The sequence below is a fragment of the Cyprinus carpio genome, chromosome A25 (genome assembly GCF_018340385.1).
Source record: "Cyprinus carpio isolate SPL01 chromosome A25, ASM1834038v1, whole genome shotgun sequence".
Taxonomy (NCBI): Eukaryota; Metazoa; Chordata; class Actinopteri; order Cypriniformes; family Cyprinidae; genus Cyprinus; species Cyprinus carpio.
The window spans coordinates 18,708,662-18,732,334 of NC_056596.1; the positions used below are offsets into that span (position 1 = coordinate 18,708,662).

The window sequence follows — 23,673 nt, forward strand, 5'->3', positions numbered from 1 at the left end:
ATATGATTCACTGGAATAATTGTGTGCTTACTCATTTCGCAGCACTTTATTGACATCGCCTGTGCAGTGTGGATGACACACTTTTAAATCAAACTGGATTATTATATGTGATATTATATACTATTATGATTAAATTTAAAACATGTTTCTTTTACTTTATTCAACTCAGAAATATAGACATTGCCAGCCCTGCTTACAACAGGTCATGAACCTGTGAAATGTGAAATTCAGAAATCTCAGTATCAGTCAGAAATCTTGTTCAGAATCAGTACCCATTAATAAATACTTAAGTGCTTTTAAAAACACCTTGGGATCATTCTGCTCCAGCAAAATCATAAGAGTTCAAACTGTGACTGGTTTCATGTGTCACGTCATGACAGAAAACGCTTTCCAGTTTTAATCCAGTCACTGCTTGGCATGTGCTCTTGCGCTTCTCTGTGGTTTGGTAAAATGTGAGCAGGTGATAGTGCTCTGTTTTTTGGGAGAAAATGAGTGACAACAAGGATTTTAAGGAAATCAATTTTTATTAGAAATCGTACATGTAGCAGATTTTGAGCTTGTCAATATTCGTTGCTTCATTTTGACATGTTCTAGAATGTTCTCTGATTATAAATGTCTTGAGTTGCAATAGTGTTTGGCAAAGAGTGTGTTCATCAGTGTTTATTTGGGGCTGTCCCCTCTTTGCTGAGCAATGACCAGACAAAGTGACTCAGCTTGGCAGTTTTAGATGAATGTATATGACTTTCTGACACATCAAATGATTAACCTGCGTTTCATGTGGGCGATTAAATATCTTTTTTTATACCCCAGACTACATGGACAATATCTTATAAGAGACAATAAAACATGTGCATATCTATTATTTTAAATATCAGCTCACTATTAAAATATTAAGCTTGGGTCAAGCCATTACCAAACGATTTTCTACAAGATCTTGTGTTTGTGTTTTATAATATTGCCTTCCATAATTTTGGAGATGTCCTGGTCATTAAAAGTGACTTTCAGTTATCATTGAAGACCAAGCAATAGTTATTTTCTTGCTTTTTATTACATAATAATGGCAAAATAAACATGTCAGAGTCAGACATGCCTCTTTTGCAGCAATGATACCTGATTAATAGATTAAACTTGACCCAGGTTTTGTTTTTGAAGGTGGCTCAGCACAATTATGGCTTTACTGACTGATTGCAAATTAACCTAAATAGATAGAAGACCAGCAAGAACAAATTATGGATTTGTTGTTTGATTGATTTCATTGACAACACTGAGTGATCGCTGACAAGACAGGCTGGACAAAGTAAACCCTTAAATTTAATATTCTGTCCTCTTTTAGCAGTAAAAGCTCCACCAAACATTTCCTGTAGCTGATTACACTTTTGCACCCTCACTCTCACAAATCTGTTGAACTTCTGTCTTCACATTCTCCTGTAAAATCTCTTGATACAATGATTCTGAAGTGTCCAGATCAGCAAAGCAACATTAAGCAGCAAAGCAACATTAAACCACGATGCTCCTTCCACCATGCTTCACGGTGGGGATGAGCTTCTGTTGCTGGAATGCAGGGCTCTTTTTTCTCAACTGTCCAGAGAACATTTTCCCAGTAGCTTTGTGGAACATCCAGGTGGTCTTTACCAAACATATGAGACATCAATATTTATTTTTGGAAGCAACCCTTTCACAAACACCATTTTTGGTCAGTGTGTGTGTGTGTGTTTTATGACAGTGGACACATGAACAAACAATTCTGCAGTGTGTAGCGTTTTCTGGAGGTCTTTTGCTATTGTTGTTTTCTTAGAGTGATCTTTGCGGGAGAGAGAATTAACGATACTGAATGTTGTTGTAGACAGGGTCTAGGACTGATTAATACCCAGGTCTTTGGCAATTTTATCATTGCCTTTTCCAGCTTTGAGCATTTTATTATAAAGTGTATTTAAACTTTTAGCCTCAAGGCATGGGTCACAGTAGCCAATCCGTCATGAGGAGAAAGAAGATTTGTCCTTAATTGACTTCAAAAAGCTTTTTGGAGAGGTTCACTTATTATGTTCAGCCTGCCTTGTCAGCGTTCACTTAATGACTTCAGTAGCATTCTGAAAAGAACAACTGTGTGTGTGTTATTAGTTATTAGTAGTTGTCCTTAAATGACTCTTTGTTTTTTGTTTGTTTTTTGTTTTCTTTGTTGTATTAGTAGATTTTAATTGCTGTTTGGTGGTATGAACTTTTTTAGGTTTTTTTTGGTCTGAAGGGATTTAGGGTGGTTTAGCCTTCTTCTGCCTGACTTAATGTTCCACTTGATCCTAGCAGAAGTGTAAAAGAAGAGCCTGAGTCAACATACCTGGCACCACTAATGCTTGGCTTTAATTCAGTATGACAGTTTACGACTCTGAAATCTAATAGATCAGTGTAGTGAAGAGTGCGGTGTCATCCAGGAAGTCTAACTCATATTTCATTAATGAATGTCATACCTCATTTTCTAACAATTCTGGTGTTATTTAGCAGAATATCCCAATAAATGTATATTAATAAATAATAAATATATAATAACATTATGAATAAAAAGTTACATTTTATATTTTTTTTAGTATGGCACACATATACTTTTAAAGTACAATACCCAAATGAAGTGTTTTTAGAAATTCTTCTATATATATAGAATATGAAGCAATGAGATTTTTAGTAAACAATTTAGAGTCCATGAGACATTGCAGGCTTATTGCAATATAAAGGTTTTTCTTCAACCACTGTCATTTTTATTTCAGGGTATGATAGCTAATTCACTATTTAAAGAAAGCTATTTAAAGAAAGTTGAGGAGAAAAGCCCTGCACCGTTGTGCAATAGACTAGGCAATAGACTTAAGTTGGAGTGCAGGTGGAAGAGTACAAAAAGTGCTGCAAGGTCTGCATATATCAGCACACACTCACAGAACAAAAATGACAAAAAAAACTATCCCAGGAATTTATTTACACCGCATAGAATATAGGCTGTGTGTGTGTGTGTGTGTGTGTGTGTGTGTGTGTGTGTGTGTGTGTGTGTGTGTGTGTGTGTGTGTGTGTGTGTGTGTGTGTCCACAGGGCAAAAAGTGCCCATATTTAAAGAAACCTCCACAAATGTTTTGGAAAGTTGGAACTCAATTTGTCTTTATCAAATGTAGGGATACAGTGGAATTCATTTAATTGACAATTCAGTACATTAAACCTCATGGTTGATCTATATTATTGTTCAAAATATACAATCATTTTAGAAATTTCACAAATTTAAATACAACAGGTTTTGGTACCACTGTCACAACAGAATAGAAATAAGAAGAAGAATTCCATTTGTTGCTAGACTTTAATAATCTCAGCTAATCTTCTGCTGATTTAGAGATGTTAATGGTCTGTAAGATATCACATGTCATCTGATTATCAGCTCAGTCATAAACATAATAAATAGAAGTCTTACATTTTTAGTTTTTAAACACAATTCTTAAAAATTCTAAAACTGTATAACCAAATCTTTTTACAATAAAGGGTTTGAACAATCAAGGTCATTGATAGAAAAGGAAAAATATGTGAACTTTCTTGTTAAAAAGCCTTTGATAAAATGTTGCAAACAGTTCAGGTCAAGTTTTGATATCATTTTGATCACCTGCTCAAAATAATGTCATTCTGTTGCAACATGATGATAAGAGATTTCAGATGACTTTAGAAAGAAAAAAAAAAGTTTAAGTGACTAGAATAGGTTACATAATTATTTATAATGATTATTTCACAGTTATAATGACTCTTTTGAATTGGACATCTGTAGAATAGGACACAAATGAATTTGGGTCATGTGACAATCCAAAGCATGTGAGTAAATTAACAGCAGACACCTCAGCCAGCCTGAGCTCAGCTTCAGTAAAATCTACTTACATTTACGTTTTACACAAGTGACCTTCAGAGTTCATGCACTAAATGTTGACAAAATTATGTTCAGTTCATACTTTTTTTCCCAGAATTGTATGGACATATATGAATTGTTGATTCTTCTCCTCAGTGTATAAATCTATATACAATCATCAATATGACAACATAGTGTTGCCTCATGCTGAAACATGCACAAAAATATACAAAAAAGGATAGATTATAGCAGTTATTGCGAAACAATAGCATTGTGTAAATTCACAAAATAATTTATGAGGTATAAAATTAACTAGGCCTATTTTAAATATTTAAGCTTTTCTTTTTAATTCACAAACTTCAGATTCTCTTTTAATTAGAACCTCCTTTAAAGTATTTTTTTAGTAATTAATATATTTTATATACTTCATCTCATATATTAGGAAGAAATCGTCCATATAAACGTATAATAATATTAAAGATATTTACAACAAGCCTACAAGCAGAAGAAAATGATGAATAAATCAGAAACATTTGCTAAACTAATATGAAGTACATTTGAAATATTATAGGAAAAATATAAGTGGAACCTTTTTTGTCTAAGAAGGTAGTTGTTATTGCAAAAAGACAAAAGGACACACAAAAAACAGCATTAAACTCCAGATGTTACTGTAGAGGCTGTGATGAGTGTTGATCGTAGTTTCATCAGGCGAGAACACTGCTAAAGACAATCAGTCTGACTAGTTATAATAAAGTATTTCCGGCAGTAATAGCAATATTATTTGTTATTATATACAGTCCAAAAATAAATAAATAACAGTATAACATTTTACAATTTGGTCAAGTCATTAGAAAGCATAAAATTTATGATTTGTTTTTACAAAAGATAACAATAAAGAACATCATAAAGACCAAAACATGAATTACTAAGTTTAACGGTACCTTTGCTTTCCACAATATACTTCAGATTGCCAGCAACAAATCAATGGTTTTATTAGCATCATTCCTAGAAAGTAAAAAAGAAAGAGAAGGTGCATGATCTTGGGAAGAAATGGCTTGGAGAATGAGACCAAAAGTCATGACTAAATGAACGGTGCACTATATTAAAATACATTTATTAGAGAATTTATTGATGGATAGATTAATAGATTAGATAGAAGGTTCTTCTCTTCCACTGAAAAATATAAGATGCTCTTATAACATTCTCAGATCATGCTGTGATATGATCATCAGGTTGTGTCTATGTCAGCACAAGCACCGCTGTCATCACAGCAAAAAGACATGTGCTAAATATGGAAGCCAAAGGGCAAAGGTTGTGCTTAATGTTTAATGCTTGTGGTGTGTAGCGTTGTGAAATGAAATCCAGAATAGCAGAGAAAACAGGTGAAGTCATCAACCTATTGATGTGTGAGGATTAGAAATACTACTTCTATTGTCATTTGGTGGGCACTTGTTATATTGTAATTTGTTATGTTTCATTGAAATCATCACTTGCTGATACATTGCTAATGGTTTCACTCGCTGGCCTGCCCCGTGTCTGTAAAGCAGAGGAGTGAGACTCTCTTTGATTTGGACTGCTGACCCTCTTTTTATACAAACGTGTTGAACTAAATTTACTGCATAAAGCATGTGCTATATTTAAATTAATATATAATTCAATACAGAAATTATAAATAAATAAAAATAAAATGTCTAGCAATAATATCCCAGGTTGTGCATTTATATTTACAAAATACAAAACTATAAATTTTGATATTATATTCAGACATTTGAAACATATATACAAAATATAAAACAAAATGATTATTTATTTATATATTCATGTATAATTAAAATATATGTCACAAAATGTACACTGCCGTTGAAAAGTTTGGGATCAGGAAGATTTTTTTATGTTTTTTAAAGGAGTTTCTTCTACCAAGATTGTATTTATTTGATCAAAAATCAAAACAGTAAAAACAGTAATATTGTTTCATATTATTACAACTTAAAATAGCTGTTTTCTATGTTAATATATGGTAAAATTTAAATTATTCCTGTGATCAAAGCTGAATTTTCAGCACCGTTACTCCAGTCTTCAGTGTCATGTGATCCTTCAGAAATTATTCTCTGTTATCAATGTTAGAAATAGTTTTGTGCTGCTTTAAAAAAAATTGTAGCCTGTGATACTTTTTTAGGATTCTTTGATGAATAAACAGCATTTATTCAAAACATAAATCTTTTTTAACAATATACACTACCATTCACACGTTTGGGGTCAAATAAATTTTTTTTTTTTTTTTTTTTTTTTATTATTAATTTTGTTTGTGTTGGATTTGTTAAATTAATAAAGTGGTGGTAGTGATTCATATGGTTACAAACTATTTCTATTTTGAATAAATGCTCTTCTTTTTAACTTTTTATTCATCAAAGAATCCTGAAAAAATCACAGGTTCCAAAAAATATTAAGCAGCACAACTGTTTCCAACATTAATAAAATAAATCAGTATATTAGAATGATTTCTGAAGATCATGTGACACTGAGGACTGGAGTAATGATGCTGAAAATTCAGCTTTAATCACAGAAATAAATTACATTTTAAAGTATATCAAAATAGAAAAAAAAAACAATTATTTTAATAACATTTCACGGCATTGCTCATCTGTTGATGAGCATAAGAAAAAAAAAAACTTAAAAATCTTACTGATCCCTAACTTTTGAACAGCAGTGTATGACATATTCAGAGCTACTTTTACATGATCAGTGTACCTCTTTGACATCAGCAGCTCTCTCCAGCTCTTCCCTGCAGCGCAGTAACTCCAGCTCCAGCTCGGCTCGCTCCTTCTGACTGCTCTCATACACTTCCCGCAGATTTTGTAGTTCATTCTTCAGTCCATCACACTAGCCAACATAAATAAGCTAAATTTAGAGAACATTTTCTTATGAAAACTTTAATATGTGAATAATGGATGTCAGGGTGGTGCACCTCTCGCTGCATGTGTGTGGCCTTCTCTTCTGTCTGCTTGAGTTGATCTCTCAGTGAGAGGATCTCTGAGAAACCTCCTGTCCAGCCGGTGGGGGTCACAGGCTTGCCATCAAACGATATGTTCTTCTGGATCCCAGCGTCCACCAGCCTGCAGCTGGAGCTCATATAAGAGCTTCCCGTTTCTGTGTCTGTGCCACACTGCGTGTGTTTTGCCTCTTCTGTCTCATCCTGTTCTTCTTTAAGAGTGACGCAGGAGCTTCCTGAACTGTTACATCACAGCCAAAATGAGATGCAAAAATTCAGGACTAAAACATGAAAATGACCACATGAAATCCAATTAAATTCTACATTTTCTGGCTTTTAGTTCAGATCTTTTAGCTTTGAGGTTGATTTCATGCTATTGTACTAGTAAAGTAGACATTGTTTAGTAGATATAGATATTTAAATATTCAGTCTTCCTCTTCTGGAAAATCAAATTTAATAAAATGAGATTAATAGGTTTTATTGAAATTTTTGTCCAACAAAATGCTTACTGGAATGTTAATTCCTTTGGTTTTGCCAGGATATAATGTAAAATAAAATCTATAAGCATTTTTTTAAGTCCTTCTAGATAGGAAATATGTTGATACAGCAAAGAATTATTTTAAAAAGTAGTTTGTTAAAAGATTGTGATAAATATTACTTTCTAAAGAGTAAATCAAAAATTCATCGAGGCGCATGTTTCTGTGTGAGTTTATTTTCTGAATGACTTGAAATGTATGCTAGTGTTTGATCCTCAGCTGTTTAGTGTACAACACCTTCTTCTTTAACAGCAAAGTCTGCAAATATATGATGACTAGTGTTTTAAAATCTGTACTGTATGTAAAATAGTTTATCATAGTTAATGCTTTTTTATGCATAAGCTTTTGTTCTATGTACACGTTTGTTTTGTTGTTTGTCATAAAATGCCTAAACTGAAGACAATCGAGTATGAAGAGGTGTAGTTGCTCACTTCCTCTTTTGCAGCATCTGCAGTCTGTGATTCAGTCTTGTGTTTTCATCTTGCAGTGCATGACATTGTTCCTTCAGACTGTTACATTCATCCATCAACAGACCAACATCACCTAATCAAGTAACGCAAGAAAATAGAAAGCAATATGAACATGAATATTAGCAATATTAAAGTGTATGCTTGTACATGAGACTTCTGATCAAAGCAATCTACAATAAATTGTACATATCCTGAAATAAAAATAAAAAAACCCTCTCTATGCATAGCCTTCTCTAAAGATTTATATTGTGCCCAATGTATTGTACTCTTCCTCAACCATTTCTTGGCCATTCATTGACTGGAACAATCATTATAACCAGTGGGATGCATGCAGTCATCCACGCTCTCAAAAGTTTACTGCATCTTCACATAACATTAGCAATTACCCACACCATCAGCTATTCTGCAGGAGCTCTTCCCGCTGGCCATCGTGTGCTGCAAATGTTTCCGAAAGGCTTCAGGGCTCCACTCTTTATTAAAACTGTGATTTACGGTCATCACTGCAGGACGTTAACCAGCTTTACAAATTGAGAGAATCCATCATGCACTGATTTTAAAATGATGTCATCTTGGACATTAGTGCATGTTTCAGACATAGTCAAAAAAAAAAAAAAAACTTTTTGACAGCACATTTAATTGAATTGATTGTCAAATCTGAATAAATAAAGTTTGAGATCAGAATTTCATATTAGAAAATTATAATAATAATAATAATAATAATAATAATAATAATAATAATAATAATAATAATAATAATATATTCACTAAGCCTCTATTTGAGCTTTTGGGACCATGTTTCTATAAACATTAAATATGGACAGAGTGTATTCCACATATATTGTAATTTATTATTCAACTGTCAGGTTTTATAAACTGGCCGAGAGCAGCTGGCTGAAAGGAGAGCAGAATATCATTTCTTTTAATAATGAAATATAATATTAAATATAATATTATTTAAAACTAGTGGTAAGACTTTATTATACAAACATAGTAGCAACACTTTAAGAACCAATTCTTACTATTAACTAGTTGCTTATTAGCATGTATATTACTAGCATATTGGCTTATTCTGCCATAATGCCTTATTCTGCATGACCATATTTTAGATGCATTTATCCAACCCCAAACCTAAACTAAACAACTACCTTACTAAATATTAATATGCAGCAAATTAGGAGTTTATTGAGGCAAAACCCATAGTCAATAGTGAGTATTGGACCTTAAAATAAATAAAATAATAAAGTGACCAAACTGGTTAAGTGGGATATCTAGTTTTCCACTGGGGATAATTATATAGTTTTTTAATGGGTAAATCATGTTGAATATTGAATATGTCTACAAAGAGAAGAAAAAAAAAGCAATTTATGTTTTTTTTTTTCTTTTCTTCTTCTTTCAGCTGAAACCTGCAATGCAATGCGTAGCCTATTTTTGGACTGGATTCATGACAGTAGGCTACTGTGAATGTGCTGTACTGTTATAGATTTTGGAGGTCAAACTAAACATTTCATTTTGATTGTTGCATTCAAAATGACTTTATATCTTCATAAATATCTTCATAAATGCAGTACCCTGACAATCTCAGAGCTCTTTCAGCGCTGTGTTTCTGTTCTCACCCTCCTTCCTCTGCTGTAGACGGCTCAGGCTCTTCATCTCTATTTCCGCTCGGAGTGTGACGATCTCCAGCTCGTACTCCTGTCCCGTGTTCTCCAGGTGAGAGATTTCGGCCCGTAAGCGGCAGAGCTCCTCCTGCAGACTGGCGATGTCGTTCTCTCTTTCGGCCGCGGAGTCCTCCGACGCCTGCTGCAGCAGCAGCACCTCCTCCTGCGCCGCCCGCAGCTCCTCCTGCGCCTCCAGGAGCTCGCTCTCCTTCTCCTCCTCCAGACTGTCCATCTCCTCCTGAACAGAACGAAGTTGTGCTACAGGGGTCGGGAGATCATAAAAAATAAATAAATAAATAAATACAAATTCATGACTTTTTAAATGACAGGTGTGGAAAGTTCACTTCCTTCCCTCCCAGTATTTTAAAAGAAAAGTTTACTCCTCACAAATAAATAGCATATGCTTTGTTACAGTATTTTGTCATCTAATACAATGACAATCTTATCATTAATCTTATAAAATCATCTTGGGTTTGTGTATTCAGAGTCTTTGTTACCTTGCAGACACTGGATCTGTCTTGTGAAGGCCTCTGCCTGATGAGCACTAGCTAAACGTTCCTCCTCAAGAAGACCTGCACAGAGATAGAGAAAAACTTACATTTATTTTTCCCCTGACCATGAAAATTAGTAAAAATTAAGCTAAATCAGGATCCCTCTTTACATGTTGCCAAATGAAGTGATACATTGATAAACAGTGATAGCTGCCATTACTGCAACTTGGAACACTACTTAGCTAACTCAGTCTAACTCAACAGGTAGTTATCAATTTGTTATCTAAAGGGCACAGATTGGTTTCTTTTCACATCAGCAGCCAATGAGCTTGCTGTTTAACATTCAAATACATGGCTATTGTTTGCTGACGCAGTTGCAGTGCGATTCAAGAACCCTCCACCCCCCCAGCTCCACCTGTATAGATCTGCTACGGATTAATGTCATGTATGTTAAATGTGGGGGTTGTTTCGTGTATGCTCACAGCAGCATGTCTGTGGATGTATTGGCAGTAGCAAGACTCGGTACTTGTTCTATAGCAGATATATTCTGTCAAGACAAACCCATTAACACTGCCATGTATAATACATGCTAAACTCTCAGACAGTTTCCTTGACAGAAATATCTTTAGATAACTTGGCAAGTTTTCCATCACAAAAATATATATTACTTGAGTTAAGACAAATAATCTCAAATTTTGAATTTGCTTTGAATTTTAATATAGCCTTTTTTTAATGCAATGTAATGCATTCAGCCTTAATGAAATAGACACCATTTAATGTCACAATGTTTAAAAATGTATGTCCTAATGTATCTATACTGTGTGTAAAACCAAAATCCATGTTAAGAAATATCGTGTAAACTGTTCTACATATTTTACTTAACGCAAAGCATAATTATCTAAAAAAAAAAAAAAAAAAAAAAAAAAAAAAAAAAAAAAAGAGTAATAGCATAAATAGAATCTCCATTACATGTATATCCCACCTACAATGCAAGAAGATGGGATGGGCTCCAGCATCCCTGAGACCCTACAAAGGACTAGCAGTTTGGAAAATGGATAGGAAAAGTATACGATAGGAAATTGTAGGGAAATGATTAAGAGTGACTAAATTCTCACAGTAAAATTAATCACTTTAGCAACTGAAGGTGAGGCTGTTTCCCTTTAAATGATTTTTTACACCCCTGCCCCCATTTCAAGCACTGTTTTAGAGAGCCCATTGGGTATCTAATTTCTGGGACTTTATACTATATCTTCTGTTTCAGACCTGATAATTCAGCCATGTAGTGCACAACTCAAATACTTGCCCACTTAGGTGGGTGAGACTGATCTAATGCTATGTCTGCGATCATAAATGAGCAGGAACAGCAGAGCGCCTCACTGGAGAAGATCCAGGAATGATCAGTTAAGATAAAAGCATCTGCTGCCCCAGAGCTGGTCAGGACAGCCCGTCTGGAACCTTCCCTCAGCGTGCAGCTGTCCTTCCACATGCCTGTCATGTTATACACAAACAGCCCTCAGTCACAGCACAGCGAGATCATTACAGTCCCAGGAGTCTGTCTGCTATACAGCAGCTGACTCATTAAAGAGCTCTAAATGTTATATATAGAAACTATTTTGCTGGGCCTGTCATTGAGTAAAACAGCTCATGGAGCTAAACACATTCAGCTATATCTCTGACAAATAACTTTAAGTAAAGAAGCATCTTTCTTCATGACACTGTGCAACAGGGTTACTGTAAGTGTTAGTGATTTAGCAGTCACTATTATCTAATGCAAATTTCAGTTCAATTACTAGATGGACAAACATAGATATTAATACATAGATTCCATTTTCAGCTCCTCCAGTTATTTTAACAGCACTGCCATCTTAGAATGGTTTCAGATCATATAATATTTTAATTATAACATAATGTATATCAGGAACTAAATATACATGGATTTAATAATATATAGTTGTTTATTCATAAGTCACTGGTTTAACATTTAACCATTAATTGTATTATAAAAACAATTAGGAAATTCCATAACTCAAAACTTCCCAGTGCAAAAACAACATTGAAACCAAGGCACGAAAACAACTCATTCTGTATTTCTGCAACTTTTTGGCATGTGACACAATTTTTTTTTTTTTTTTATTTGCAAATGATAAGATAGAGGGCGCCATGTTCAACACATTAAAAAAATACTAACATTATAGGTGCACCTAAGGGAAAATAAAAAATAAAAATAAAAAAGGTATGACGTGACCTCTGTATCTGTCAGTCATTGCTGTGAAAATGCTATATTTTTCATGGAGTCTCACCCTGCAGCTCTAGAAAGCTCTCCTCGTGTTTCTGAGCCGTGTCTCGAGCTTCTTCCAGCTCAAGCAGGAGCTGCAACACCTGAGCCCTCAGCTCCTCCAGCTCCTGCTCCTCAGACAGCTCCTCCTTCACAGCGGTCTTCTCATCCTTCACCTCCTTCTCCTCGTCGGTATCATTCAGGACGCTGCGCTCTTTTTCGGTGCTCATGATGCTTTGCTGATGTCAGATCACTCTGTCACCTGAGCAGTAGAAAATAGAAACAACATTTAATTAGAATGATCAGCTAAACTAATGAATAATAAACGCATCTGTCATAACTTTCTATGTGTGTTTTACAAACTTCAAAACTGGAAATTAATTCACAGAATTATTTGGGGTTGTTTCTCTACATTGTGGCTTATGTACAATGGTAAATTAATTTTAACACTTTTATTTTTGCACCAATATGATAAACAAAAAAACAGGCCAGTGTTTAATACGTAATTAAATTTATTTATAAAAAATAATCACAACAACTCAATGAATATGCATTCACTTGTCTGCAAAAGCATGTAACATTCAATTTTACATAGATTAAATTATATTATCTTACAACACAATGCCTCAAAACGACCTATATATTTTGTACATTTATATATTACAGCTGATGTAACTATTTTGGCTTAAAAGGTTTGTTTTAGATTTCTTATATTGAGTATGTAATTTGTATTACTGCTTTAGCATAACACAGGACTAAATGACTATAGACCTGTTGCTGTGACGTCTGTGGTCATGAAGTCATTTGAGAGACTGTGCTAGCCTATCTGTACTATATTCAGTTTGTTTATCAAGAAAACAGGTCTGTGGATGATGCAGTCAACATGGGACTGCACTACATCCTGCAAAATCTAGACAAACCAGGGACTTATGCAAGGATCCTGTTTGTGAATGTTAGCCCCTCTTGCAACACCATCATCCTGGATACCTTCCTGATTAAACTGACCCAGCTCTCTGTACCCAGCTCCATCTGTCAGTGTATCACCAGCTTCCTGACAGACAGGCAGCAGCTAGTGAGACTGGGAAAACTCACATCCAACACCTGCACCATCAGCACCGGAGCTCCTCAGGGATCTCTGCATTCTCTCCCCACTGCTCCTCTCCCTCTACACAAATGACTGCACCTCTAAAGAGCACATTTTCTAGAGAAAATTTTCTTGGCTGTTGTAAATGCCATGCCGCTTATGTGGCTTAAGGTGGGCACAGTGAGTGTGCTTGCTTGTCTGGGACACACCCACGCTAAGGTTGTGCTCACTGAGACAGTCTGCTTTCGCTGTGAGAGTATGAGTCTCGCCCTGCTTCACTTGTGAATCGCCTTTTTCAATTAAAGGTGGCCCCACCCCTCCTACGTTTCCAATTTCTTCCCTCCCAGCTGCCTTGATTGAAGAAAAAGTAGAGTCAGTGGAGTCGGATGGGTGAGTGGGTTTGATTGATTTATCTCAAGCAAGGGTAGTTTGTGTTTAATTCTCTCTACAGAAATTTGTTTGGTCGGTGTGTTTTTTTTGTGAAAATTAGTGCCCCTCGTCTCCTTTTGCAGCTTCTTTTATCCTTTTATGGGCACAGTGCAACCTCCTCTCACTGAGCGCAGTTTATGTGCTGGGCAGACTGAACCAAGGAGGTGACATGTTGTCCAGGGGCAATGTCACATCAGGAGAATGGAGACTATATCCCTAAATGGTTCAGACGATCTGGTCTGTCTTCAGGAGCGCAGAGGTGGACCTCTTTGCCTCAGAAGACAACTTTCACTGCTTAATTTACTTAGCAGCGAGACGCTCTGGCCCACGAATGGCCCAGTGCTAGCTTGCATGTCTTCCCCCGATTGCCCTGCTTCATTAGATGGGTCAGGGAAGTCATATGCTCAGTCCTTCTAGTGGCCCCACTCTGGAGGAATTAGACGTGGTTCCCCAAGTTGATTCAGCTGCTTTCAGCAGCCACCTGGCTGATAACACTGAGGACAGACCTCTCACAAATGAGAGGCATGATTTGGCATTCCCGGCCTGAGCTGTGGGGCTTTCATGTTTGACCCCTCGACAGGAGTCTTTACAGCTCCCCGCAAGTGTGAATAATAACATTTTGGAGGCCAGAGATGCCTTTACACCCTTAAATGGTCTGTCTTTTCTGACTGGTGTGCAGCACAGAATGAGGACCTGTCTTCTTGTGATGTGTCATCTATGTTAACCATACTGCAAGAACTCCTGGATAAGGGATGCACCCCTTCCATGCTCAAAGTGTATGTGGCAGCCATCGCAGTATATCATGCTTTCATGGCTGGTCATTCAGTCAGCAAAAATGACTTTGTCATTAAGTTTCGGAGGGGAGCTCAGAGATTGAATCTGCCTTGTCCTCATACTGTGCCGACGTGGGACTTGTCTATAGTCCTTAGGGCCTTACAGTGCCCCCTCTTTGAGCCACTCCAGTCGGCCAAGACTTACGGCCCCTGTCATTTAAGACCGCACCCCTTTTGGCTTTAGCGTCAGTCAAGCAAGTAGGTGACCTGCAAGCACTGTCAGTCAGTGCTTTATGTCTTGAGTTCGGGCCTAACGCCTGTAGAGTCGTCCTCAAGCCAAGACATGGCTATGTGCCTTAAAGTGCTCTCTTCTCCATGAAGAGCACAAATCATTACCCTTCTGGCTCTTCCCAGTTCAGAGGATGACCAGGGTCCCAGTCCACTCTGCCCAGTTCGCGCTTTTAGAGTGTATGTTGAGCTCCTCCTGGGCTTGAACCAGCAGGATTTCTATTGGTGATATCTGTGCCGCCAGCTGGTCATCGCTGTCCACTTTCACCAGGTTTTTTTTTTAACTTGGACATGGACATGGATTTGTGTGCTTAATTCACCTAATCCCCTCTGTAAGTGGAGAAGGTTATGTTTCGTGGTCCCCTGCTTAACACCTTTGGTCTCATAATTAGCTCATGCTTCTGGTAGCCCTCAGTATGGGCACTCTGGGGCGGGGCTCGAAGAGTGGATTCGTTCTGCACTTGCATATAGCACGGCGCTATTGGATGCATTCCACAGAATGCAAAGGGAGAGACCATTTGAAAGGGAATGCTCTTGTCACTAACGTAACCTCAGTTCTCTGAGATACAGGAACGAGCGTTGTGTATGCTGCCTTGCTATAAGGTTGATGACTGTTGATGAATGTCGCTATCAGTCAAAAGATTCTGATGAAGTGGCACTCAGAGCAGACTTATATAGCAGTCTGCTCCACAAGATTTGTGATTCCACAGGTATGCTGCCTTGCTATAAGGTGTTCTGCAAGATTTTTGATCAGAATAATGGGATATTTTTTCTCATGGGATGCCTTAATGTTAAAAACATACTGTACATACATATGTTATTTGATTTCTATTTTCCATTTCATTGTCATTTCTATTAAGATCAAGAAATTATCAAGAAATAATTCTTCATTCTTCAGAAATCACCATGCATAATTAAAGATGAGGGGTTGAGTGCACTATATTCTTCTAAAAGCCAATTAAAATTCTAAACAAAAAACATGAGAGGAAATGGAAGCTAGAGCTGAGTGACTGAAAGCTTAAGAGAAATCCCTGATTCTTTCTTTTGTATCTCTCTTTTTACTTTTGATATTGAAGCTTTTGTATGTTTAAAAGGCTCAAAAAAGTAATTACTATTATCGTTAGAACAAAATACACCAGTTTATGAATGTATTGCTCAATGCATTTCAGATTCCAACACATGTTTGGAGTTTTTATAAATCTGAATTATGCCTAACCCTGTAATTCATTCTGTATATTGTGACATTTAAATGAATTAAAGTCTGTAACAGAATTCAAATCTTTAAATTATTAAACAGCACTTTCTGCTCACATCGTTTCAGCATACTGAGCTGTAATGGGTTTAATTGCAGTCAAACATCTATATAGTTCTGAAGTCAGTGTGGGAATATTCTCATCCGTAAAAGGATTTATCTGTTGCTGGGATGAGGATGTTTCATTCAAGTTTGATAGAGTCGGGTTGTGACTAGGAAATGCAGTGATACACCAAAGAAAGTGTAGTGTTAGCTTTAAAGAGTGACTTTTCCATGAATGCAGTGGTGTTTGATATAAAGTGTGGTTTTTGCTTTATAGAGTGTGTTTTAGATTTTTCTTTTTTTTATTTTATTTTCTTTTTTCTGTCTTACAGTTTTGTAGTTTTAAGAAAAAAAAGATGTAAAAGGGAAGCAAGATTATAAAAATGCTATTTTCTCTGCCTCTGTGAAATTGGCTTAAATTTATGAGAGAGCAGACTAAGGTCGCCACTCCAGACCTTAGTATTACTTTAGCAAAACAGGTGCGTGTGCTTACATGCCTGGTTATGGTTTGGGGACAAAACAGTCTACAAAAGGTAGCTAAATCTGACAAAGTCCCCTCAACTGGAAAATCATGAAGTTTCTTGAACCTAAGCAAATGTTTTAATTCTAAAAATACAGAGAGAAAAAAAAGTGTTTGTCTAATGTTTGTTGGTGTTTTGTATTTGTGTAGTGGTGTAGGCATCCATGAATAATAAATTCCGCCCTTCCATGATTCTTTGAAGCAGCTCCTCATGTTCACAGTAACCCATAGTAGCACATCAAAAACCTTTTGAGCACTAAAGCAGAGAACAAGAACCAGATGAAAGAAGACACAACTCATTTAGATTAACAAAATAAAAAAGGAAAGGATGCACATCTTTTGTTGTTTTATATATATAAATGCTTGTAGCATGAGTGTTTGCAGAGACAGGTGCAAAATCTATACTGACAATGTCGCCAAACCACAATCAGAGATATTTTAAGATTCAAGTGTATCTGGCTCAAATATTGCATTAAACCTAAACCTATTTGGCTTGCTTTCAACAAAGATGGGTCTCAAAGAGGAGACACAGCTAAGTGGAAGAATACAGCTGTAGTACAAGTTTTCTTCAGAAGAGTGAGGATCGAAGTAGTGAGGATCACTGGCGGAGACTGGAAAAATTGTAAGCAGAGGATTATATATTCAGGTCAGTAGTTCTAAAGAATAAACTGCGCATTTTGCATGTCCTCTTAACAGTGTTAAGGAAAGTTACTTTATTGCATTATTGCATTGTGTTACTCCCTAAAAAGGTAACTAATTGTGTTGCTTAGTTATTTTTTATGGAAAGTAATGTGTTATGTTATGTTACTTTTGCGCTACTTTTTCCACATCTGGGCTGGGCTTGCTTGTTTGTTTTTAATGTAAAAAAAGTTATATTTTTGGCAAATGTAAAAGCACTTTCACACCAAAAGTGAAATGAATAAGCCTCAGGGTGAATCAAATGTAAATTCACATCTGTACAGTAGAGGGCACAGCTCAAACCAATCTTTCAGCTGGATTCTGGATTACAATATTTATTTATTTTTGTTTATAGGTATGGTTGAATTTGAGCAGCAAAAGGTTAGCAGCAAAGACACTGGTTAATAAAATGGGATTAAATACATGAATGATTTTTGTGTTAAAGTTTATTATTGCAGGTTTGTGTCATATTCTGAGTTTGCATTTCACTGTTTGTATTCACTTTGAGGAATACTGAATTTGTGCAAGTGAACTGTTTTTGTGCAAGTGAGATGATAAATGCATGTTCATATTTAGTCTAGAACTACAGTAACATCATGTTCACACAGCGCACACAACGCCTCTGCACTTTTACTCCTGATTTCTTTCAATACGGGTATAGGAGAGCTGCCAGTCAATAAATGGGAAAACAAAATTTGAAAAAGTAACTCTATTAAATTTAAGGCATTGCTTTATTATTTACTTGGGGGGAAAAAGTAATCTGAATATGTAACTTGCTTTACTTGTAATGTGTTATCCCCAACACTGCTTCTTAATCAATCACCATTAAAATCAGATACTTTTAAGACTTTTACTCAAGTGATATCGGAACTGGTGACTTGTAACTTGTAACGGAGTCATTTTCACTGTAAGGTATCTCTACTTTTACTTGAGTATAGTTTTCAGTTACTCTTTACACACCTGGGAACAGATAACAGACAATATAAGGGGCTGAGATGTACCAGAGGTATTCACCAGACCTGACAAAGAGGAAAACATCCTGGAAAAGCCATCAGCATTCTCATTTGCTGTCACTGTCCATTTACCCAACAGGTAATGTCTTAGCTCCAGGACAGCCCACTTAATGGCCAATGCTTCTTTCTTTGCTGCAGGGGACAGTTTATGGCTAATGAAAATCACAGGATGCCCCTTACCTCGTATAGTCGGTGAAAGGACAGCCCCAAGTCCAGTTTGTGATGTGTCTGTCTGAAGGATGAAGGGTCTGTTGAAATTACGAGGCATGTAGGCCCGTCTCTGTTTTCGGTGCCTCTTTCAGAACCCCAGTCAACACCACTCTCTCGTCCTGTTACTTCTTTTTCACGTCTGTTAGGAGGCAAGCTATTGAAAAGTTAAACATCAGTATAATCTGGCCTAACCTTGCCTAGGTAAGCAACATTCATCAGTCTTTTGCAGGTGCAAGATGCCCCAAATTGGCAAATGGGAAGCACTCAGGAGTCATTGAATATGTTGTCCAAATCTTTGTGCACAGGGTATTGTTTAGCTTTTGAAATAGATTTTGTTCAACTTCCTAAAGTCATTACAAAACCGTAAGGTATGCTCCAACTCAGTGATCTTCACAATATGGATAGACCAGTGACTCAAGGACTCTTCTATAACCTGAGCTCCTGCTCCTTTTAGCTCTAGGTGAGCTATGTATCATGCTGTATGATATTAGTTCTTCTGGCAAGAGGTTGAAATACATCTGAAAAAATGCCCCAGGAATTCTTTCAACTGCTCTCTTAGTCAACATAAGCAGATTTCCTAGTAATGGCTCTGCCAGGCTCTCCGCTGCAAGGGTTGCCAGCTGTGGGTTTAGTAACAGCCACCTCTTCATGAGCTTTATATGATATAGCAGCAACTCTCTTGGTTTTCCCCTGAACAACTGCTCAAGTTGTGTAAATTCAGTTCAGGCCGGTGTTATGACCCACACAAAGAACCACAGTATCCACAGTATACTTCCAAATTATTTTCTTTTTTTTTTTTTTTATTCTCTGATTCATTTCAATAAATGTGTTTGTGGAAATGAATATTTGCCTGCCTTGTATGAACCAGTTGTAACAACCTGCAGCACCTCTTTACTAACACATATGGCAGCATGAGGTCTAAGGATTGAAATCCTAATGAATTTAACAGTTCTGGTGCTGGTTTCCATTCCTCTTAATGTTTCTGGTTCCTTAATGGTTTCCATTAAAGGAGTCATGGTGTGAGGGATCAACATTTTCTTGATTTTTTGACAGATGAACCATGCCATGCTGGTGTTGTCTGGCCAGAGGAGAACTGGCCCCCCGACTGAGCCTGGTTTCTCCCAAGGTTTTTTTCTCCATTTCTGTCACCGATGGAGTTTTGTTTCGTTGCCGCTGTCGTTTTTGGGTTGCTTGGTTGGGGACACTTGACTGATTTCACAGAGACTGTTGGAAGAGAGCTGAACTGGATGATGACTTCACTGAATCATCAATGAACTGACTTTAGCTGGAAAAAAAGACTGTTTGTTATTGTCCTTTTGCATTATTGACAAACTATTTTCCTGTTTGACACTGTAACAATCAGTTACAGAATCAGTATTGAATAAAACGCTATATAAATAAAGGTGACTTGACCTGACTTGATTAAGAACACATTTTACTATATAAAAATATACATATCAGAACTCACAAATTCCACCTTAGAGCTGAAAAAGAGAGCAAGTTGCCTAAACAACTAATTTTCTTTCTTTCTCCACAGCTTGACATCACACTGTGGTAGAGATTTGCATCTGACCGCCTCCACAACAACCTCCACACTAACTTTACCATATCACTTCCATAGCCTGCAGAATGTGAGCATTACATTTGAGATTCACTCCCCTGTGAGTCTCTCCAGGTCATGCTTCTGTGTCTGTTTCACCGGGCTCTGCTCTCCATGTCTGTCTCATCTGGCTATGCTCTATGTCCTGTCACCTCATAATGGTCCTGTTCTGTTTCACTCCTCCTGATATATGCTATAGACAGATAGATATCAGTATTTTTTATTTGATTTTATTTTTTCAAAGAAGTTTCTTAGGCTGCATTTATTTGATAAAAAATACAGGGGGGAAAAACATATTGTGAGATATTATTACAATTTAAATATAATAGATTTATATTTTAATATATTGTAAAATATAATTTATTTCTCTGATCAAATGTGAATTTTCATCAGCCTTTATTGGAGTCTTTAGGGCCACATGATCATTCAGAAACCATTATAATATGCTGATTTATCATCAATGTTGGAGACAGTTGTGCTGCTAAATTATTTTTTATTTATTTATTTTATTTTTATTTTTTTGGAACCTGTGACACTTTCTCAGGATTCTTTAATGAATAAAAGGTTAATCTTTTGAAACCATATCTTTACTGTCACTTTTTATTCATTTAACACATCCTTGCTGAATAAAAGTATTAATTTATTTAAAAAATAAATAGATAAATTACTGACACCAAACTTTTGAACTGTATATTGTTACATTTCCACATTAGAAGTTGGTGACATTTGTTGTCAAAAAAAAAAAAAAAAAAAAAAAAATATATATATATATATATATATATATATATATATATATATATATATATATATATATATATATATATATATATATATTTATTATTATTATTATTATTATTATTATTATTATTATTATTATTATTATTATTATTATTATTATTATGGTTTTTCTTAGTGTGTAAGCAATTTTAGGTTTCCATACATTTCTTTTGTAAATAGTGCAATAGTGCAGTAAGTTTTTGTATGAACTAAGAGTCCCATGACAGTAGGTATGGCCCACATAGAGATCTGATCTCATCATCATTAAAGTCAGTCTGGGATCACAGAAAGAGACAGAAGTAACTGAGACTGCCTATGAACTGGAAGAATTGTGGCAGCTTATCCATTTTGGAACAACTCAACAACATCTCACCCTTTTGTGCTGTTGTACAGAATATCAGATCGTCTATAACAGCTGTAGTGTAACTAAGCCACTGATATTCAGTACAATAGCATCACTTAAATATATGCATCCTTGTGCGAAAGTTCAGGAAAAGCTCATCAGTGCTCAAGGCATCTTTGCTCTTATGCGTTATTGCGGTTTGGTGTTAATGTGTGTGTATGTGGGCTCAGGGCACCACTGCATTAGTGTGGCTGGGTGTTAGTGGGTGAGAGTGTGTGTGGGTGCTGCGAACTGGCAGGTACAACAATGTGCTGTGTGGGCGAAAGAGAGAACGCTTTGAAAATGGAGTGAAGGGGTGAAATGAGACAGTGTGGCGGAGGATCAAAGAAAACACATTAATTAATAGAAAAGAGAATATATGCAGCAACTGTTTCAAAGCCCCCTAATCACAAACAGGGTTTATATGCTCACCAAAGATTCTGCTCTATTACAAATCAACACATTAATGGTGAACTATGAATATGCCGCATTATCAAGTTTAATAGTTTCAATACACTTTTAATTTTTGACTTTGTCATGTAGTGCTTTTACAATGCTCTTTTTGTTATATTATTCCACTTAATAGATTAAGTATGTTGTGAATATTGATGTCCAAACCTTGCTAGCATCTAGTATGAGAACATTTTCAATTTGTGTACTTTCATCACACCATCAAACTGACACCTCACTCCTTCGAACTTCCGGTCCATCTGAGCTCCAGAACCAGAAAATTCATTCAGTTGGCAAAATCTCAACAGTAATGTACAGAGATGAGAAATAGTACTAGCAAAAACAACACAAAGATATATATTGTTCCCTTGTTTTCCAGTAAGAAATAAATAAATAAATAAAAGGTTGCATGTGTTTAAGCAAAATTGTTTACTTTTCTCTGTGCTTTTGTTAATCACCTTCTACTACATGTAGGCAATTACAGCTAATATAGCAAGCAGACTTGTTAAAATGCAAGTGGACTAATTTTAATAGATTTGTAGAACTGCTAATGAAAAGAATTTGACTACTGATCAACACAACACAGAATGCAGACTGAAAAACGCCTGTATCCACACAGCAAAACATCAGCACACTTAATCAACACAGAGGAAGAGATTTTTTTACCTGCTGATATGAAGACTGTATGTCCATGATAACCACAGCAGACGAGAGGACGAGAGTGAGGAGAGAAACATTCACTCACTCCTGCCTCTCTCTCTCTCTCTCTCTCTCACACACACACTCACCAACATATTATGTAAGGGATAATGTAGAATCCCAACAGGGTGATCAAGTCGCCTACGCCAAGCAGAGTCACTTATTACGCAGCTACTCATCATATTAATTAATAAATGTACATGAAATATTGAAGTTTAATTTACTTATCATGTGAGAAGAAAAAGAACGTGGCATGATGCAAGAGACATGAAATCATAGAAATCATTTGCCTGGGTCAACAGTCAACAGTCAGTTATATGTTTTAGTGTTTATTAAAAACATTTGTTCACAGATGCCACAGCTGACCAATAAGAATCAAGTAATGCAGAGAGCCATATAATATGTAATGTTCCATCTTTTAGAAATGTTACAGACTAAAGCCTCTTTAGAGCTCAGCGTGTTAGTGATGAGGACTTATAAATCATCATAAACCACCCGCTGTATGTGATTTGATGTGTGTGTGTGTGTGTGTGTGTGTGTGTGTGTGTGTGTGTGTGTGTGTGTGTGTGTGTGTGTGTGTGTGTGTGTGTGTGTGTGTGTGTGTGTGTGTGTGTGTGTGTGTGTGTGTGTGTGTGTGTGTGGGTGAGTGAGTTGGTGGGTGTGTGGGTAAAAGAGGCTGGGGACACACATAAACACATCACAGAAAACATCCACACATACGTTCTCATGTCTTGTGGGGATAAAAAGTGCTTCAGGACACTGATCTGCTGTTCCAGTGTGTGAATGCATGGGGAAAACTCCAGAAAACATAGGACATTGTGAATTGCTTTTAACAAATGACTCATACCAAAAAAAATCACTCAGAAATGACACAAAGTAATGGCAAATGGCAGATTGAATTAAACATGACATTTTAATGTAGAAAACTGAAGTAGTATTTTCTTGTAAAACATACTACAATAATACTTTTGCGAGTAGAGCAGTCAGTTGAACTCAAGAGTAAGTTTATTTGAGCTGGTTCTTTTCAATGGGTCCAGTTTTCATGTGGTCTACTTTTAAGATACTTTAATGGTGCTTGCAGTGGGTATAGAAAAGAATCACCCCCCTTAAAATAATCTTTTTCTTTTTTTTATTATTCTTTTGTTTGTTTGTTTGTTTTTTGCTTTGCAGCCTGAAATGAAGAGCTTTCCTGGAGCAT

At 36.2% G+C, this 23,673-nt stretch overlaps 1 protein-coding gene across 4 annotated transcripts; it reads right to left on the minus strand.

The window, feature by feature from the left end:
* Positions 1 to 3,118: 3,118 nt before the first annotated feature.
* ccdc136b (coiled-coil domain containing 136b) lies at positions 3,119 to 22,581 on the minus strand. Of its 4 annotated transcripts, none has more exons than XR_006153642.1 (10): positions 22,443 to 22,581; positions 18,538 to 18,721; positions 12,304 to 12,540; positions 10,010 to 10,084; positions 9,468 to 9,770; positions 7,816 to 7,927; positions 6,825 to 7,089; positions 6,608 to 6,739; positions 4,801 to 4,864; positions 3,119 to 4,576 (listed from the first exon to the last, which is right to left on the minus strand). XR_006153642.1 is itself a non-coding variant. In XM_042715797.1 (9 exons), the coding sequence occupies exons 3-9, from the start codon at positions 12,506 to 12,508 to the stop codon at positions 4,859 to 4,861; spliced, it is 1,098 nt and encodes a 365-aa protein (XP_042571731.1). In that variant the 5' UTR covers positions 12,509 to 12,540; positions 18,538 to 18,721; positions 22,443 to 22,581; the 3' UTR covers positions 3,119 to 4,858. The 4 variants fall into 4 exon arrangements, 1 of the variants encoding a protein (XP_042571731.1); XR_006153640.1 differs by having other exon boundaries at positions 3,119 to 4,579; XR_006153641.1 differs by having other exon boundaries at positions 3,119 to 4,579; positions 18,538 to 18,706; positions 22,443 to 22,572.
* Between the last annotated feature and the right edge of the window lie 1,092 nt (positions 22,582 to 23,673).

What these genes read in the sequence shown, in the direction of transcription:
- ccdc136b (XM_042715797.1), bottom strand. Translation starts at nt 12,508, where the DNA reads ATGAGCACCGAAAAAGAGCGCAGCGTCCTGAATGATACCGACGAGGAG. An exon ending in GAGCTTTCTAGAGCTGCAGG is followed by an intron (nt 10,085 to 12,303) that starts GTGAGACTCCAT and finishes ATCTCTGTGCAG; the next exon opens with GTCTTCTTGAGGAGGAACGT. An exon ending in CAGATGCTGCAAAAGAGGAA is followed by an intron (nt 7,090 to 7,815) that starts GTGAGCAACTAC and finishes GTGATGTAACAG; the next exon opens with TTCAGGAAGCTCCTGCGTCA.